The 20633-nt window shown below is 43.7% G+C and overlaps 1 protein-coding gene across 1 annotated transcript in view; it reads left to right on the top strand.

The window, feature by feature from the left end:
• Window positions 1-1812: 1812 nt before the first annotated feature.
• Window positions 1813-20633, top strand: part of rspo2 (R-spondin 2) — a 42723-nt gene continuing 23902 nt past the window's right edge. Inside the window, exons 1-2 of the mRNA XM_003965898.3 lie at window positions 1813-2841; window positions 18178-18366. Of these exons, the coding sequence (XP_003965947.1) occupies window positions 2742-2841; window positions 18178-18366 (289 nt within the window). The 5' untranslated portion in view covers window positions 1813-2741. The remainder of the gene's footprint in view (window positions 2842-18177; window positions 18367-20633) is intronic.

Genomic DNA, 20633 nt, shown 5'->3' on the forward strand with positions numbered 1-20633 from the left:
AGTCAATGTTTTCAGGTTTCACTTCCTGCCTCCAGAAGACCCACCGAAGGGACCTGGAGGTGAGATGGTTTGTCAGGGAGATTTACGGTGGCTATAAAGTTGTATTTGTACATATGTTTCAGCTTTGTTTGCAAATGTCATGTCGGATTATTTCTGGTTTGCCTCTTCCCAGCTACAAACACGAAGACTCTCTAAGTATAACTTTCTCGGATTTCCTCGCTCTGATCCTCTCCTTGACATTTTAAACTTTTTAACTTGGATGACCACTGTGGTTTGGAAACGTCCCTTTCTTTCTTTCTCCTTACCTTGCGAGGATGAGGTCCAGTCCCGCAGACCCCCCTCTGAAACCCTGATGAGCAGGGTGTGAAGCAGCTCCCCTCATTGCTGTTATGGTGCTGAGGGCTTTGAGCCAGACAGTCCCAATACTGACGTCACCTCCACTTAATGTGCATTGCTATGCCTAGGAGAGCAGGGATGGGAGGAAATAAAGCAATGGGTTCATTCTCCTTTCTCCATGACACGTCATGAAAATAAAAGTGTCGGAGGCCTAAATTATCACATTCACCTTAAGCGTGCACTCTCAGATGTTGTTTTAGAGAGCAGTCCAAACCAGAAGCACTGCCTGTGGCTAACAGCCGTCCTGACCGCAGCGTCTGTCGCTGTTCTCTGGATAAATAAATAAACAGTCAGGACAAAGGTCACCATAGGTTTTGGCGAGGAAACAAGCATGATTCCACCTTTTTTATTCAACATATTGTTAGAGGTTTCCCCCCCACCCCCACCTACATTTTCGTTTCAATCAGTTCCAGTGATTAAATGGAAACTTGCACTCATGTGTTAGAATGAGTTTATGTTTTACTGCTTGAGGGTGGACATCTTGTTGATTTCTGCTGTATTTAAGGTGAAAAACCACGGTGGAAAATGACATTTTGCGACGTAGAGGCGGGAAGGTCAAGATGATCTTTAAGGGTGGCCAAAGTTGCAAAAATAAAATGGAAGAAATAAACAACATAGGTTGACCTTTTCCACATGATTTTCCTCGCAGGAAACTTCTTCTCGACAGATGCTCAGCCTCTGCCCTGGACCGTGGCGGCTCTCTAATGAAAATCATTTCTGGGAATAAATAACAGATTAAGTGCCACACCTAGTGGCTGATGCGGGTAGAGCATCCACATCTTCCTCCAACGGGAAGATCATCCTCGCACATCTGACTCCTTCCCCGAGTCACCCCCCCTCCCTCACCCGTCAATGATTTCCCGGTAAGCGGGTGCAAACTATCGACCGTCACGTATGTCTCTGTCGCTGGGGTCAGTGTGAAAGGCCCCCGGGGGCTGGGAAAACTTACATGTACCCGATGATTTATTTATGTTCCACAATTATGACCTCCCCAACGATTATCAGTAGTTTTAGGGGAGTAAAGGGGGAGGGTGGTGCGCAATAAAAGAGGTGTGACGAGATGGTTGACTTGCGCCCCCGCCTCGTTACAGATAATTGCTTTCTGGGGGGTTAAACCTCTAATTATTCCGCAGAGTTATCTCAGCTATAAAAACTAAGAGCAAAACTTGAAACTCAAATCAAGCGAAGGAAAGTGATGGTATCTTTGATACTGCTATTACAAAAATGGTACTCCATTAGAGGAATGAAACAGGATCCAGAAAAGGCAGCCCAGCTGCAGACCCATACCTTCTAACAAAAATCACATTTTTCCCCTTATGGATGTTTCCACTTTTTGCTCCCGCTAGGACCCGGAGGCAACCTTTTACCGACCAGTGTGTGGGGGTGCGCTGAGGTGTGTGTGTGTGTGTGTTTAGGGGCTGGGTGGGGGACTACGCCAAATGTCATCTTTAACATCTGAAATCAGACGAAACACAAAACTTGTAATCTTCACACGTGACAGCGTCGCCGCTCTATATCAGGAAAAGGGCAGCAAGCATCAGGACCAGTTGAGCCAGTCAGACTCAGCAGCGCGCAAAACTCAGCCACTCATTCACACCGGCGGTGCAGAGAGAGCAACACATGTGAGTTCTGTTGTGTTGTGGGACAAGAAAAACGCACGGAATAAGCTTTTAAAGACAAGAAGAAAGAGAGATCGCATCTTTTTTTTAACCACCAACACTTTTCCTCTTCTCTGACTCCGACCACCTTTTTTCCCCACTGCTCGGACCGCAGTTGTATTTTGGAGCAACGAATTTCATACAAAGAGGGATGCTACGTGTTCCCGAGCAGCACTTGCAATCCGAGGGAACCTAGAAGTGGATCACGAGTTTACACACCCGTCTGATGTAAGACATTCACGAGCGCGGAGCGTCCTGGCCACTATTACGCACGGCTGAGCCTCGTCTCGGAGGGTCTGTCGAGCACTGACTTTGCATCTGTGGTTGTCCCAAATCATTAACACACAAAATATCTGTGTCTTTCCTTTTATGAATCACCGTCTTATCACCTTTACGCATCACAGTTTAGGAAGCTGCTGATTTCATCACGCTGTTATCACGATAAACTCATTTGTCGTCCTCCCCGCTGCGCACCGAAACGGACACTTGTAGTGACTGGAGGACTGGAGGACCACTGCGCTTCATAAAATGATCCCAATCAGCGGCGTGAAAGCATGTCGCATCTCGTCTGATGTTTGACACTTAGGAGAACCATCAAAAGAAACAGGACGCCTCGAAGTCAGAGAAATCCTTCCGAGCCCCGTTGGCACCGTTTTCCTGAAATCGGAGCAACAAACCGCCGTCCAGATGCAGTTTCGACTATTCTCATTTGCCCTGATCGTATTGAACTGTATGGAGTACAGCAACTGTCAGGCACCCTCGCACCGCTGGAGGAGAAACAAAAGAGGTAAAAAAAAAAGAAAAGGTTGTTGTAGCCCACACATTTAAAAGGCTGCATCCAGGGATTGACTTCAACAGATGGCTCTGAGTGTGTGGGTCACCAGAGACAACAGTCCTAAACAAGGGTGCTCACCCAGGCTGTAAAAGCCGTGGGTAGTTTCCCAATGGGCACATTGTACGCGCACAGTAGGCGGGAGTTAGAAAGACGTGATATCAAATTCTGGCTGAATTGATGATGGATGCCTGATTGTGAGCGTTGCAAATCCAATACAAACTACAATATGGGGACATCCCACACATTTACGGTGAAAGAAATTCAGCCTTTAAACATCTGATAAAACTTAATAACTTCTCCGAACACGGCTATCATCATTATGTAAGGATCCCAGTATCGGGGCAAATGCGTAAAATGTGCGTAAAATGTGCACAAGCGCTTTTAAATCAATATTCATCTGGTCGTATTTAAACCCCCGTGGTCGGACGGGCTACTAATGTTATTTCTCACTGTCATGGCCTCAACAATGGCCACTTTATTTATATGTGAAACTGTCAAAGGCTGCTGGTGTGGACGGAGCTGAAGCTGCTGACTGGGGGAAAGGGGGCGCATTGTAGAGTGATTTAATGAATAGTTCCGGAATACCCCCTCTCCTGACTTATGAATTGCACGTCTCCTCTCCAGCCCCTAAGCTGGTTTTAATTGATCTCATAACCGCTTTGAACAGTTGGTAGGAAACCCGCATAACAATCGCTCAGCGGAGGCGCGGGGCTTGAGCCGGGGATCAGCCCCTTCGCAAATACTACTCTATACTCTGAATGAATGAGGAGACAGTGGGATTAAGAAAGTGGCCCCTGTCGAGCCCTGCTCAGAAAGTGTGACATAACACACCGCAAAGGTCCTCGGGGTGACCGCGAAGGGAGACTTGTTGAGAATTGCGCACGAGCGGCAGACTTTTGCACAGTACCAATCGGTTCGTGCGATGAGGTGGTTCGGGGGAATAAAGTCAGTCAAAGTTAAGTGTGAGAGGGAAGCACAGATTTAATCATTTGTGCTGTGTGCCAGGGGGAACCTCCACACTCTGCAAGCCCTCCACTGCCCATCTGCAAATAATCAGGCAGTCTCTGCGGGGTACTGGCACACACAGGTTTCTCAGCTCCTCTGCGTGTTTCTTTCTCCGACGACTGTGTGATCTCAAACAATGCTGGGGAGATACAATCTTTCTTCCTTTGTCTGAAGTGTATTTTGGACAGCTAAGCAGAAATTCCTCCTATCTGTCTTTATCTGCCTTGTCTGTGTTCATGAGAAAGAGGAGAAAGGAGGGAGAGAGAGAGTGAGAGAGACCGGTGGTTTGTGCTGGGTTAACCAATGGGGATGAGATCAAGAGGTTAACTTACAAATTTGACCTCGGGAATAGCTTTGGGCCATGCACTATAAACCCCACATTGTTACTGTCAGCTCCCACACTGGATGTAATGCTTGTTAAAATAATTCCATACTGTGCGGATTTTAGAAAAATGTTTTAAAAACTGCGTTTTTAGGTTAGCTGCGCTTTCGGCCAAAGTGCCAGGAGGCTGTGGCAGACGGCCAATCCTTTGGTATTTGCTTCCTTCCTTTATTTATCGTGGATATATTGAAAGACGCATGTGTAAGATATCACTCTCCCACAGGCCAAGAAATGCTTGAATATTTTTCTAGCCCCCGAGGTTCCTGTGACAGCTTTATACACAGCCTGTCTGGCACGCACGGAGAGCTTTCCAAATCGTTCAGGAGTGTTGAGACCCAGACACGTTCGAAACCTTCTTTGACCACGCACTGCTCTCAACAGGTTTTGTTGAGCGTAATGAAACACATAGTTGAACAAATTGCTTTTCCAGTTTTTCAAGGAAATATTTGTCTGTGCCATCACAACCCTCATTAGGTGTGAAAGATAATGCACTGATTATCAGCGATGTCAAATGAAAAACAAGGATCGCTGCTGCATGATTAGCATCTTTTCTGAGGAAATCTCAAGTTTATTCACTGCATAGCAGAACTCAACCTCCTGTTTAGCCCTCAGTAGGATTCTATCATGTAAAATGAGAGACAAAACATATTAATGTAACATCTCATTACACCCTCACCCTCTCCTGTCCGTTACAAGCAGGAGATGGAGTCCATCAAGCCCTTCCATGATATCACCAAGGGTATTGCCTTTCATTTTTATTCTCTGGCTAATGATGCCACCTGCTGACTATATAAAATCAGGCTGGGGTAGCAGTGCTGCCTGAAGGAAAAGAGGAAAAGAGCAGAGACCTTGAGCTATTTAAACCAGAAATGATTCGGTAATAGTGGTCAAAAGTAGAGATAAGTTGATACCCGATACCGTCGGTCCCACCGCCTTTTGCCAGAAATTGCAAATCTGAATTCCCAGCAGGATACAGCATTCCCTCAGATCACATTCAGCCTTGTAATCTGTTACTTCAACAGAGTTGCCAGATGTTTTGAAGGACATGAGTAGTTAGATGAAGGCTGTGGAGCCTAGCATGGAAGAAGAAGTGAGGTCAAAGGTGAACGACATGTACTGGCTGTAGGAAAATGGTGTGTAGTGACAAAATACACACAAATATGGGTTTCATTGTTGTGAATGCTCTGAGATATTAGTCTGGCCCACCTAAAATGATATAAATGGGATTTTTAAATGAGTATATATGTTTTTACAGTTCTGACAGAATTTATAAGTGCTGTAAATAGGAAAATCATTAGCTGTTTTTAAAAACAATCAGGTCTATGTTAAGTGAAATCTCCCTTAATGTTTGCAGGTGTTTAGATCGGAGCTAAGACTTGGGCACAATATAATGTGAAAAAATAATAATTTAAAACGACGATGAAGTGCTTCCTATGAAAGAAAGGTGAGATATTGCTCTTGAATGAGCTTTGCTACTTAAAAAAAGGGAAGGGGATGTTTCTTAAAGCCTTCTCACATGATGTCACACTAATCCCGATGATGTGAACAGGAGCTGTTAGTCTATTTTATTCATGTGAAATGCCAGACCGATCACTTCATGGGAGTGAAACAGTTCTCCCTTGTTGCTGTCATCCTCGGCAGAGTTTGAACTGATTGAAGGGGAGATGGAGGCTGTTTAATGGGGGTGGCAACTTTAAGCAGATCAGCTGGAAATGGCTGAATGCGAGCAGCATCACCTGAGAGGGATTACAGTGAGCTGTGTCTTGACCTGAGCCAGAGCTCCAGCATCAAGGAACAGAGATCGGCCTTTTCTCTCCCAGGCCACATCAGCCAAGTCTCCATAAGCTTAAATCTGAATCTGTGTGTGTGTGTGAGAGAGAGGGAGAGTGAGCGAGAGAGAGGGAGAGTGAGCGAGAGAGAGAGAGAGAGAGAGAGAGAGAGAGAGAGACAGAGCCCAACACTGCAGGTTCACGATGCTGTAATCATGACAATGACTCAAGATTGGTATCAAACAGCCCCGACTTCTCGACCAATCACGTGCAGGGTCTGTCGTGGGGATTATTGTGGCTGTGACAGACAATGACTTGCTTATGTGGTGTATTGATAAATCACATTAGTCTGACCCAGCCTCAAAACTCCCTCGAAAGACTAGCTCCTTGTTTGACCTACTAACCCATGCATGTCAAGCCTGGCCCGTAGCGCAGCTTCTACTCCAAGTCACAGCGGTATCAGATGAAGCCACTGAAAGGCTCCTCAGTACACTCATGGCCATGATACACTGCTGGAAAAAACCCAGTAGAGGAAAAAACATGCAGTGGCATGAACTTTCTCCGAGAGACGGATTCTCTCAGGGTCTGCGTGACAAAGTGCTGCTGATTTGTTCCACTTCCATCTTTTTTTCCCCTTAAATTGAGTGTAAATCCCTGTAATGACTTTTAAACAAAAAAAATACTGTGTTTATGTAAATGAATGAGGCAGGGAGGGGAAACGATGGATTCACGTCATTGTTCAGTGGCAGAGCCCAGTTCGCAAGAGCGTTTTATGACACTTCTTCTCACTTTATCACATCACGTAAAAACCTAATGTGAGTAGATTTTGTCCCTCTTTTTTCTCCCCTTGATATTTTGCAGGAGGAGAAATCCTTGAGGGAATCTTCTTTTTCAACCTCAATCATTGTCATCGCAGGACAAATATGTTGGCAAGGCTGAATGCCAAACAGATGGCTTTACTTTGGGCTACATTTTACCATGCCATAAAAATTCAATTTTTTTCGGAAATGTGAAATAAAACAAACTTAATATGTAAAATCTCTTAACATGCTCCATATTTCCGCGTGGTGATTGGAAACAAAAACGGCCGTGTCCCTCCAGAACAATTTTGTAAGCCTCACCTATGCACGCCCACATAGTAATTACACCTTAATACGCTTCCTTATAAGGCTATTAAATATGACTAGCCAATTTGGTCTGATTCTCTCAGATTTATTGGGTTGTAAAAACCCTAATGTGGGACTAACACTTAAAACAACAGCACAAAAAAGAGCATTACACACACATACAATGGCTTCACAGGTAGGAGAGTAGCCGCGAGCCAAAGCTTGAACCCCCTCAGGTGTAATTTAATCGCTCTTGTTTAAAAGAAAAGTTCAATTTCCTTTTTGCTGTTCACGAAACGATTAAACGACACTCAAAGTTACAGTGTGCAGGATTTTGGTGGAAGCTTCCGGTTTGTTGGATTGTTAGGCCCAGTGTTAGAACGGGTTAGTGGTTAACCGAGGCAATCTTGTACAAAATATTAGATTTAGATAGATCGACTTAATTTATTCTACACTGGATAATTTAAAAAGTCAATGATTCCACTGGAGCTTGAACCCAGGACCTTCTCATTGACAGTAAAAATCAAAAGTTGAACTATAAGCAGGCCAAATCAAATACTTTATCCCAACTACAGTGGTTGTTGCTTCTCTCTGACCAAATGATGACGTAATGTTCAAAGAAAATGTCTTTATTTGGCTTTATCGATGCTGTTCAAGTGCAGCATCGACATCCCAGGAGCTCGCCCCGTAACACTCGACAGATGGACAGGGCTCCCCCTTCCCCCCGGTTTTATGGGACTTCTAATTATGCTTACAAGCCACATGAATATAAAGCTCAGCATGCAGAGCCTTTGTATTGACAGGAAGTGAGCTGGCCTGATGCAATAACAAGTACTTGGGTGGATCTAGCCTGTAATTTGGGCTACATATGGGAGGTAAAGGTAAAGGTGCAGCTGCACCCACAATTGCCTGCCGCCCACCAGAGCAATGATGTGATGAAACAGTGTGAAGCCTGAAAAGATGACGTGATGTTTGAGCGCCACCATAGACGTGCTGGCCAGAGAATGGTTTTGACTGAGATTTGGGTTGGTATTGGTAATCCTGCACCCATAGGCTTAAAAACTCGCCTTTGGGATTAGGACTATTTGGGATCGAAGCACCGTGTGTAGTGTGTAAGGCTTTTTATTTTCTTGGCCCTATGTCTGGGCTGGCGGAGGCTTCTATCTCCTTGTTTTCATGCCTTTTGGTGCGATGAGAGAAAAGGCCTCATGGCTGCCTGCGGAGTGCAGAAGCACTGGTGTGTTTTTAATCAAGAGGAAGACTGGGAGTCATTACTAGGCCTCAGTGTTGAGCTCATTGCTCATTGTCCGTGATGGGAATAGAGGATACGCAGAGCCACACTGGAGTGACTGAATGAGACATGAATCTGTCTGTCATCAGAACAAAGCAATAACACTTCAGATCAGTCATGTAATGGAAGATACAGGACATAATATTTTGTCTCAAGGCAGCACAGCGGTTTGCTTGTTCCTCCATAGCGCACACACACACACACACACACGCACACACACAATGTTTTTTAAAAAAAGAAAAGAAAAGAATGAATATCAGCTTTTATGTGCCATTTTGCTATGGTGGGTAACATCAGCTGCAAATTGGCCATGTCTTTAAATCTTTCAGCCACCATGGATGAGCAATCCTTTCAGTACGGTTTTTGTTTTCTGTTTTTATCTTTGCTGCTATACTGCAGCTGAAAGCTGAACTAAATGACACAATGCGCTCACAGATGTCGAGGAAAGCAGAACAGTTAGGGCTGTTCATTATTAGCTACTGTTATAACACCCAGAGGAAAGATCTGTGAAATGATTTCTCATTTCAGAATACGAGACACTTCCCAATGTAGGTTCATTAAGGACACGCTGGATGATGCTTCCTGCTCAGCAGTCACGTCTTGTAACAATGGTGTAACTTTAAACCAAGACGTTTCGCCACCACTGGGTCCAATACCCGCCGGCCCTGTTCACTCTAAGACAGCACATATCTGCCTCGGTTGTCATGCGGTTGTGGTTTTTGTCGCTGTTTGTCTTGTCCTCATCTTTGTGGACCTCACTTGGGCTGCCACGATGATGCACACACACAATGTGGAAGAACAGTAAAGCTTACAAGCTGTGTCGTGACCATCAGTTGTGGTAGCTCTCCTCTTGCCCTCAGGAGTTTGTCAGTAATTTTGGGTTTCAAGACCAGGTAGTCAAACGAGTCTAAGGATATGAAGAGAAGTCACTCTTTTCTCCCTTCTATGTGTGTATTGTGTTCTTTGCAGAATTTTCTAAACTGAATATTATTTTATTTGGACTGGAGCCAGGTCTCAGGAGCAGCGCCTTAAGCTGTATAAACAGCTGTCACCAACAGGACCCCTAACTAATAGGTATGTGTAGATGGGGTCACACGCGGTTTATGTGTTTACCAGCTAATGGCTTCAGAGACGGTACCGCCTTGGTGCAGTAATGGACCATGGTGAAGTGTAATGGATAATGCTGGGCTGGATCTCATCACCAAAGGCACAGAATCATCTCCATAAAGTACAGTGCAGGGGTTGGTTCTGCTCCATAAAATAGGCGAGTCTATTCGGTCGAACTTTAGACTTTTCTGCTTCCAAAGCCTCCAGAGTAGCTTCGGTCACGAAAAGCCTCCAGTGTTGCATCATGGAAAATGACAGAGGTATGGCGACAACAAACAGGATGCTTTGTTCTGCTACATGGGGAAAAAATAAAATACATACTATTTATATAAAGAAGGGCCCACCTCAACACATGTGGGCAGAATGTATTGAGACATACGATATCTTTCTTTGTTTATGTTGCATTTTCTTCTGTGTTTCCTCTTCAAATGACGTCTCTGTTTTTGGGCACCTTGCAATCTGATTGGCTTTAGTGAACATTTAATTAGAGGCACATGGAGTCACTTTTTTAAAATAGTTCACACATAGCCACAGGGGTCTTCTGATCTTTTCAACTCTGTTCGGGGGGATTTTGTACAAGCTGCAATATTGAAGAGGGTGTGAGGGAGAAGGCACCTGCTGTCCGCTGGTTACTTGCATTGTGCTAAACCTTTCTGCCTCCTTAGTAGAAAAACAGCAATATTCTTCTCATTTTGATAAGAAAATGGGCTCCACCTTGTTCAGTGACAGATTAGGTAAAACACAACAGCAGTTTTTGGTTGTTTTTTTTTTTAACCCCGTGATATTGGATCCAGCCCATGTTTCAGAAGAGAAACTTAAGACTTTGATGTTCATGTTTGGGGGGGGGGGGGGGGGGGGGGGCAGGCACCATGTGTGAAAGTGAGCCCAGGTATTTGCCATCTGTCCCCTGTGGTGCACTCCACTTTTGACCCTGGCTATTGACTCACATCTCCCCTCTGGCCTCGGCCAGCTCGGAGGGGTGCCAGGTTGTGTCCTCTTAAAGGGTTAATGAGCCACAACTTTGTGGTAGACGCTAGATTTTGCTGGAGTTAGTTAGCAGCCAGGTTTTGTCTGCATCTCCAATGCTAATTATTTTGTGCCTTTTAGAGGGAGGGCAGGGAAACCGATGTGAAATTGTAGAATTTCACCCCGTGTGAGGAGTTTGTGTCCCATGTCATTTCTGTAGAGCCAGAAAGTGGCTGAATTAACCAAAAAATAACATCAACCTTGTGCATCTGTCAAGTTGTCTCTGTGTTGCCAAGGTGCCTGTTGTGGATCAGGGAAGGCCTGGCACATCAGCCTGCCATACAGCGGAGTAGCTTGTTTCATGTAAGTGGAGTAAAAAAGCATTCTGTTTCCACAGTTTCTCAGCCGGACAGACACCAAGGTTTTACTACCACGGCAGCAGCGGCAGCTTGTGTGTTGTTTAACAATCAGTGTAACAAAATAAATGAATGGGTGCAGAGGATGAGGATATTTTCTACCGACTGATTTCAGTTCAATACGTTGACTGTAGAACTCAGCACAGCTCTCATCTGGTTTTGTAGCCATAGCATGCTTTCTGGCAACTGTGTCAAAACCACATCCAGCTCTGGTGTTTTTCAGATGTGCGAGCTGGAGGTCAGGATGAGTTTAGTCAAGGTGATGACAAATGGGGAAGAGAGTGTGAGCACGGCTTTTGTTGAGAGAGAGTTTTGCTGCATGGGGTGCAAATATGCCGAGCATGCCCGTGGACTCTCCTGATCCTGGCCTGTGATGTCCCTGTTCCCCTCCCACACAGAGGGAGGAAACCCACGGCCAGAACCTGCATGTTTGTGTGTGGGACTACACGCGTGCGTATGTGTGTGTGTGTGATTGAGTGAATTACTAGACTTCCAGCACGTTGGGCTACAGGTGTGAAAATTAGGTGTGAGTTTTATGTGTGATAAATTACCAACATATGGGATAATCAGAGCCACTCCTCCATGTTGCCCTGTCTTTTTGACAGAAGGAAACACATTTCTCAGCTTTAGTGGATGAAATTTAATCCAAACATCCCCCTTTGAGAGACCAACACCAATCTTTCCATTGATCGCTGTTGGTGTATTTGACCTCCAACCTCTGAAACAGTGCAGTGCTAATCAAAAGAATAAAACCACGAACTGAGATTGGGCGCATCTTCAAAGCTCTCCGTATAGTTGTGATGATAAAAGACAAAAGATCTTTGCTAGACATTTACCCAAGACTAACCATCAGAAATCAGGAATTATGCAATTGTCATAATGAGGTTTAAATGGACCAAGTCTGTAGTGTTTGTTGGTTCATCATTGCTTTTACAATTAGATCCAGAACCAAATCTCAGATCATCAAGACCATGGCTATGTTGCAAGAAGGAAGCTCATTTGAAGATTGCTGCTACATTTTGCACTCACGCTAGCCCTTTGCTTTGGTTGGGAAAGTCTGGTAAGAGCACAAGAAACTCACACGCTTTTCTTAGATAATGAGGCCAGACAAAAAATCCCAAAACATTCCTGCAGGTCATTTTAAGTCCTTTTGCACATGTGTTGATCATCGTGTGACTTTATAATAAGTAAAAACTAATAACAGGCTTCATGTTCAAACTATGTTGCCAACGACATTAAAAAGCAATTAATTTCTTTGCAAGACCTTATTGAGCTACTGGAGCTCAGGGCTCTGTTTTAATGCAATACAGGCAGGTTCGAATTTGGTAAATTTAGGATTTTTTTTTTCCCAACAAATTTCTAGTATTTTGGGCAGAAAAACAAACGATGTCTGAAAACAAACATCTTTTTGCCTAAAGCATACAGTCCTTTATAGAATCTGATGAAGAGGGAGTACTGGTTCTGAATCACTACACCAAGTTCATGCTTGCCATGACTGGAGAGGTCATGGGTCACGGTGCCTTTTGGTGTGGTGCTTCAAGAGCCTAGCACATGTCCACTTTCATTTCAACAATTCCTCCAACAAAATATGAGGTGTCTTTCACATCAGGGGATCCAGATGTGAGATTTGAACCTTGACGTGGGATTTAAGGTGAAATCCATCATACATACATTCAAATAAGATAGAAAACAAATGAAGTGTCTTCCTATGAAGGTAGGGAAAGTTCAGGGGTGAACATCATGATGTTTTGCTGAGTAGATGGGGTGAAAAGGTGAATAGCCAGTATTTCTATTGACTCAGAGCTGTCAGGGTTTCAATCTGACCATTTTCCAATTAAAACCACAAAGCGATTGTTAGTCTGCATCCCATATTTGCTGGACTGCCTTTTGACCTGCTATTAAGTCATTTTTGTATTTACCTCTCACAAATGGAAAAATCTTTATAGAATCTTGCTGCCCCATAAGTGACATGGCTCAATCATTCTGTTGAATTCCAAGCAGGAGAGTCTAAATCCATTTGCCAGAGCATCATAACTTCAAATAAAAGGCACCGTGTATGATGTGGTCACACTGTGAGTCATAGCGAGCTTTCTCACCTGCATGTGACTGTGGTTCAACCTGTTCAATCACCTCTGTGTAAATTACACCAGCTTCTGTTTTATTGCATACTAAAAAGTGACGCTTTAAATTGGCCCCCATTTTCCAGGTTCCCATTTGAACCGCCGCTGCCTGTTTTACCCATTCCCTGTGTAAACTGCCACCCTTTTAATTGAACGTTCGATGTTTCGGGTCGCACACCTCAGCTGGTGGACTTGTGTCCCGGGAAGAGTTTGGCCGAGTTGATGTATCCGACAGCGAATGTGTTTGCTCAGCCTCGTGCTGCAAAATCATTATAAGAAGCAGAACTGTCCTAAATTATAAACACGTGCTTACAGTATGATCTGTTAAAGTAAACTAGGGGAAAAAATGTCAACCCTTAAACCTGACTATTTCCAGCTGGGTCAAAGTCAGAGGCAACTGCAGCATATTTTCTGCTAAGCTGGAACAGAAACGAGCCTTCAGTGCACGGACCCAGAGGACCCCCATCTTAGCCACACCATGTTGACTACAGCAGCTCTTGACCCGACTACAACTTCCAGTTCCATGACAAATAAAGTGACGGGCCCTCTAAAAAAACGATGTGGTTTGATGTCATTTTCCGTGTACCAGCCTTTACAAGCTTGAACAGCATTCAGGCATTAGAGCAGCTGGTGGACTCTTGAGCGTGAGGGGTGACACTGTTGGCTCAGCTGCATTTCACGACTGCAGGTCCCGAGCCGGACCGCTCTGCGGTTTCATCAGAGATCCAGAAAGCGGCGGCCGCTCCTTTACAGTTTGGTTGGTGGCTCATCGACTGGTGACTGCAGCGGCACTCTGGCCCATATCTCCCCCTTTCTTTCCATCCCAAGATTTCTCTGTTTCATCTAAAGTGGAGGAGCAGTTAATCCATCATTGAGAGAGGGAATAAGGGAGGTGGACAATAAACAATAATGGTACTTTGTGCCATGAAGAAAGGGTATAATTCTCTGGGTGATTGTGATGTTTTCCACATGGGAGCACAACGTTTTCTTGACCTGCTGCTGTGACTCCAAATCTCGAGGACTTCCATCTTTACCATATGATGTGTTTAGTTGGAAATGACTGAGACAGTGCCTTGAATGGCTTTTTTTGTCGTGCTACTTGATGACGCTATATTTTCTCACACAGGATGTACTGTACGTGTCTTTAAAACAATGGCTGCCAGTTATTCACAACTGCAATCTATATTATTAGATTTACATACCAGGGCCCTTTCGAAAACAGGAGAAAGACTGTGAGAATAGAAAGAGTTTTGTTTTAATATACCCTCGTGTTTGCCGGGCCGAAAATCTGCTGCTTTCTTATAATATTGCATTGCAGTCAAGCAGGCTGCTATTTTGCACATATATTTTCCATTTTCCAAAGGATGAATCTGAGTCTAATCAAAACAACCACCTCATTAAGGAATGTTTTATGCCCCTGTGCCCGGTATCATAAATGTTTTCATTGGATTAAAAAAAAACAGTTAATAAAGCGGTGTATAATTTTAAAGATGTGATGACTGGAAGGGCTTTGGTTCGAAACATTTTCGTTACCCACTCAAGGCTGCCACTGAAGTGAACAAATGGCAGACCACAAAAATGTCTACATCTGATTTACCTTTGCCTTTGGTCCATAATTTTTCCATTAAAAACAAAGGATCTTTTTAAAAAAAAAAAAACTTTTATTAAAAGTCAGATATAGCAACTTTACTGCAGCTCATTTTGTGCCGTGCTTCGCAGAATTCACGGCATTACCGCGTGTTATTTTTCTATTGCAATAAAGCTGTCCCTTTTAAAACCTGAAATTGGTTACAAAGTATCAGTTTTCTGCTGTGCTAAAATTCCCCACAAACTCTTTTCTTCTATCGAAATCGACTTGCAGGAGCCCACATCATTCTTGATCTCGAAGATTCCGCGCAATTTGCTCTGTGAGGGTGTAAGGTTACGGCAATTTGGATCGGGTTCAAGTGAACAATTTCATGGGTAGCTGTAGGTTGGTGAAAGGCAGGAAGTTAGCTGGCCGTGGGTGGAACTCCTTTGAATACGAGTAGGTTCTTGGCAGCGTGGAGAAGAGGCTGCCATTATTGCTTTGGACTCATAAAAACCTACCTGAGACGGAGTTTGTGTTTCTGACTGCGACGCTAATTGCTCTTGAGCAGCTTCCGAGTGAGCGTTCCAACAACCCCGTGGCTATGGAACGCAAGTGCTATCTGTGAAACTAGTCTTCATGCTGAATACTGAGGTGGTCTACAGCAGCAGCTTCTGTTTATCTTCCAACCTGAACAGGAGATATAGAAATAGGAAGGTTGAAGCTCAAAACTAGCTAAATGACCTACATGCACACTGCCCCCTACTGTGTTGGAGTGTGTATCTACTGTATTGAAGTATGCCTGTGATCCCTGGCCTGCAATATATTGTTGATGGCAAAGTGATGCAGAGTCCTTCATCTGGAAAAAGAGCAGGAGCTTTTTTTTTAAATCCTCTATCGTGTATCCATGACATAATGAGGTACTACATGAATTAAGGTCTTGTATTAAAATGTTTCAGCAGATGCTTCTTCATATGGAACCCACCTTTTGTGTATACAAGTACTCAGAGCACTTAGCAAGCTTCAGCAGCCAGAGTGAGAATAGCAGATTTGTTTTGTTTCATGTAGCGTGTTCCCTGCGGTTGAAAGAGTAAGAGGTATTGGTTTGTCATGTGTTGAAAGTAGCACTTGGAATCGGCTCTCTCCTCCCTGAATAGATGGGTGGTAAAACATGGTACATATAATCTCTCAGTGATCACTTTCGATGTGGCTTTTCTGTGTCTTGGGATCGCTTTGGCCTCTGTGATTGACAGAGGAAACTCTTGAAGAGCCAAGGAATTACATGATTTGTGGGAAAGGAGAAGACCATGGAGGGTAGTTGAGCATGTATTGAAACATGAGTCCAAGCAGAGTTTGCAGTGCTGCGATGGACATCATGTCTTTGAACGTCGACTACTTTAGAACTGGAGAAAGACAGCATATGCACGGCAAAAACCACATCCATGGTTCAGAACACACACACCCCAACACATTAAACATACAGTTTTATGTTTCTGCCAAATTATGTTAGGCTGCAATGATTGAGACCTCCGAACCAAAACTCACTCGTGTTTGATATTCGGTTCTGTTCTCGTCACTGAAACACAAAACAGCTACATGTTTTGGCATACCTTTTTTACAAGTTCCAAGCCGCTCACCAGCATCTTCCGGATATTTATCCTGCAGCTCCCCTCTTGTTGTAAATCATCTCCTGATAGTTCTTCACTCAGGATGCAAGTTAAATGCATCATGCCAGCATTCAGCCTGACACCGCTCTTCGCAGATGCCATGAATTGTGGCCTCCTTCCTGAAATAACTGTGGCCTGAACCCCCAAACCTTTCCCTTCTCTCAAGATCAGCACCAAAAAAGGCATTCTATCACCAACGCACCGCATTTCTCCCAATCTTGTTCCAGGATGTGGGATGTGCTGGTTTCAGAAGGCGAGATTATGTTATCCCCAGTCAGCCAAATTAACAACAGCACAACAAACATCTGACAAAGAGTGAGGAAGACCTGTGATCCGGACTTTATCACCGGCTGTTATTTCTCCACTGGCCCGTGATCCAAAATAACAAAGTTCTTTGATTTGATTTTACTTTTATTTTAGTTTGATGCTATTAGCACGCTGTTACGAGTCATAAAGCAAAGCCTAGTGAAGTAGGGCTGGAGGCTGGAGCTTTCCAACCTCTTAACTTTTGCCAGTTTGACTTTGCCTTAATGTCAGATCTGTGTTCAGTTTTGGCGAGGGCTGCATGCGCAAATGTGGCCAAGTTTGACGTGAATGTCAGTTTGCTGTACACACAACCAGGGTATATATTATACCGGAATATATGAGGTTTGCTAATGCTGCAGTCCGTTTTTACCGAAAGGAAGCATTGAAATGAAATTCATTGTATTTTCAAGCAGTTTTTTAAAAAAAAAAAACCCAAAAAAACCCTTTCTCGTAAGAGAAAGAAATGCACCTGTGTATTTAAAACAGTGATTTTGATCAAGTGAAACCAGCAGATCTTTTCATATTTACACCTTGCAGACAGTCAGCAGTGCGTGAGATGAGAAACCTGCTATGATCGATGGAGTGTTTGTTGAAAATAGCCTTCATAGACACATTTTGCTTATCTGATTAGCACTTAATCTTACATCTGAGCAGGCTGCTGTAGGAGATTCCACAAAGTTTGGCTCATCCTGAAATCCACTGACTGATTTTTCACATGATTACAAACCGATGCTTGCTCTGGGGCCACTTATTGCTTCCTTTCGTCTGGGAGATTTTCTTCAAGAAATGTAATATACAGATCCACAGCCAGCAACTCGGATGATCTGCTCAGGATCTCAACCTTCGTCCAAATAGCTGCTCCGTCTTTTATGAGGCTATGTGGTAGGTCGCTCAGTTCAAGCATCGCTGCTACTCACTCGCGGCATGTGATATTTAAGACTTGGAGGGAATCTCAGAGGAATTAGAATCACCCGAGGACATTTTCCTGTAAGCGAATGATGATGAGTTTTCGCTGAAAATCACTAATTCTGGAATGGACCGCCTTATAGCTTCTTTGTCTTTTGCAGTGCTGCGGTTCTTTTGGGAGCTTTCAACACGATTGTTCAGGAGGCCAGTCCTGAGCAGAATAAATTTAAATGAGGCATTCAAACATCCAAAGAGGACACAGTCTGCATAAACGACCGATCCGAATGCTGATAAACCTGTAATGGTTTTGATTCCATTCTGCTTCTTCGGCTGTCTCCTCCTGGTCAGCCCTCCTTCAGATTCAAACCTGTCGCCTCAAGTTCACTCGCTTCCCACCAAGAGTGAGCAGCCCCCACACAGAATCTGCTGCCCGACAGAGTTCCAACATGTCTGCAGATTTTCTACAAATCCTGCTTGGAAAGCTCACGCACACGTCCATCCTCTTGCTCCCGTGTGTCACAATCTTGTGTTATTGGCCGCCCGTTGGTAGTCTATGAAAAAAATAATTGTACTATCCCGAAGCCCACCACCAGAGGAGCTATTCCCTACAAGTTTGTTACAGCATGCGTATGTTTTATTTGCATGTTTTGTTAATGAGCTGTCCTGTCTGTGTCCTACAGCTAGCTATGGAGCGTACCCCATCTGTAAAGGCTGCTCCATGTGCTCCAGAGACAACGGGTGTGTAAACTGCCAGCCAAAACTCTTCCTGTTTCTGCGGCGGGAGAGGATGAGGCAGTATGGGGAGTGTCTCCACGACTGTCCGGCCGGATATTACGGCATGCGCAGCCCAGAGCTCAACATGTGCTCTAGTAAGTCTTCGCCCTTACACCGCACCCCCACCCCTCCATCTCTCTCACACCGCCATGGCTTTTGCCTCCATGCACATACGTTCCAAAGGCCTTCCTGATTTATCGTCAATTATCCAGAGGAGACACACATACCTCCTGATTTGAACGGCTCATCTGTCTGCGCATGTGGATGGAAGTAGTGAAGCCTCATCTCAACAGTGTCTCCACTGGGATTTGACAACAAGCCCCAGCTAGCATGAATGCTGTTTCTTGTTTTTCTTCAACACTCCATTTGCACTTGCATTTTCAATTATTATATAGTCACAGGGAATGCATGAAGTTCCCATCCAAATCCAAACAAGGTGCTCTGATCTGCCCTAGAGACATTTATTCTGTAGAGGAACACAATTTTTGGATCATTAAACATCATCTGTTCTGCAACGAATAATTTCTATATGCCTTTCAGAAGGGAAAGCTGCGTTCTTACTGCCGGCGCGTTAATTGAGGTTTTCACCAGACAGTGTCGATTCTTGGAACCCAAACACATTTCTGTTAAAATACTTTTGAGTCCCAGCAGAAGACCAGTCAGGGTCCAGATTCTCCACCAAAACCTTATGCTACTCACTTTAACAAATAGCCAATGGATAAAGAATTATTGCTTTGTTGAAATCATGTTACATATTATTTACTAAATTAAGTCACTATATTATTGCTCTTGCGTGCAGCGGCTTTGCTGTTTGGTGGGAAAAAGTGTTTTTAGTTCATAACTTGGAACAGATTACACCTCGAGTCACTCTTCTCACATCATTTTACTATAAAAATCCCACAATAACAGTGAAATATTAAAATGTCCTCACGATTCTTGTTATGCTAAAATCCAATTAATGAAAGTCTCCCTCTGCTCCACATCCCTGATCTCATAACCTCCTCTTAACATGGAATATGAGAGAGAGTTTATAGGTTTATGCTGAACCCAAGGTGTTGGCTGAATGATTCGTATGAAAACAGGGAGGAATTTAAACTCGTTTGCCTCTCTGAGCCAAACTCCTGACAGATGCACTAAAATTAAGCCCCAGAGAAGGGTGTCTGGTCCCGCAGGCCCAATAACGGGAATATTATGTTTATCCAATCACTGCCAACATAGATGCAAGTATGATGTTTTTATATTAATCTGAAACTGAACAGGAAGTTAAAGGTGTATCTGTCAAGTTATGCTAGTATTCTTATATAATGATAAAAACATCAACAGTAAATTGTGTTGATAAATATGCTACCTAATTAAGCTCCGAGAGGTTTCAGAAGAGGAATTGTAGCATCTCCTGTGAATATATTCATGTCCCGACTCACCGTCTAACGTTTATTTATTTTGGTTATTTTATGCCTCTTCCACTAATCCCAGCTTTACATAGTAATACTTACTTTTATATAGGGTTTTTTTTCTTCTTTTTTTTTTTACTGTGAAAAGTCTGCTTCCAACATAACAGGCTGTTTTGGCAATGTGGGAAACTGCTGTGACATGCATAGCATGAAGAACAATGGAAAATATGGAGGGGACGGTGTTTCTAATTGGTATGTGTGGCTGTTTCTCACAGCGAGGAGACACTTTTTTTGATTAGAGGCTAAAGACAGCAAGACTGCAGCAAACAGGAGCCCAGAACACTGTACTTTCATGTTCAGGGGATAGGAATTCGGAAGAAACACAATTCATGTTAGTGTAAGCAACCATAGAGCGATATTACAAACATTTTTAACAAACTTAAGTTTTAAGTTATGCTATTACAGTTTAATATGTATGGTGGGCGTGTAGGTAAACTGTCGCTGACTGTTTGTTTGGGTGTCTGAGAGAGACAGCGGGATGGGACGTAAACTCTAGGTTGTACTTTTAGATGTGGTCTAAGACCACATTTACGTTCTCACTGCAAAAATACTGCGGTCACGAGTTATCCAGACCACCTCTGAATGTGGTTTTTGGGACCTGATCTCAAAACTCTCTCGGGAGGCACTGGGTGCATTTCACCCTACCTTAGAACTGAATATTTAAGGCTGGAATATTTGTGATGCATAAGGTGAAAAACAGCCCTTGAGTTTCCTCTGTGTTTTCCTGAAGGTGTAAAATTATAACCTCCGTGTTTGATGTGATGAGTCGCAGGATGACCTGACCATTGTCCTATTAAAGGATGGAAAACACATCATATGCATTACATATGATGTAAGAATCTTATCTCTCACCATTTTATCTTGAATTCCATTTAATCTTACAGCACACTTTAGAAATAGCATCCTGAGGT

This window comes from Takifugu rubripes, chromosome 7, assembly GCF_901000725.2.
Source record: "Takifugu rubripes chromosome 7, fTakRub1.2, whole genome shotgun sequence".
Classification (NCBI taxonomy): Eukaryota; Metazoa; Chordata; class Actinopteri; order Tetraodontiformes; family Tetraodontidae; genus Takifugu; species Takifugu rubripes.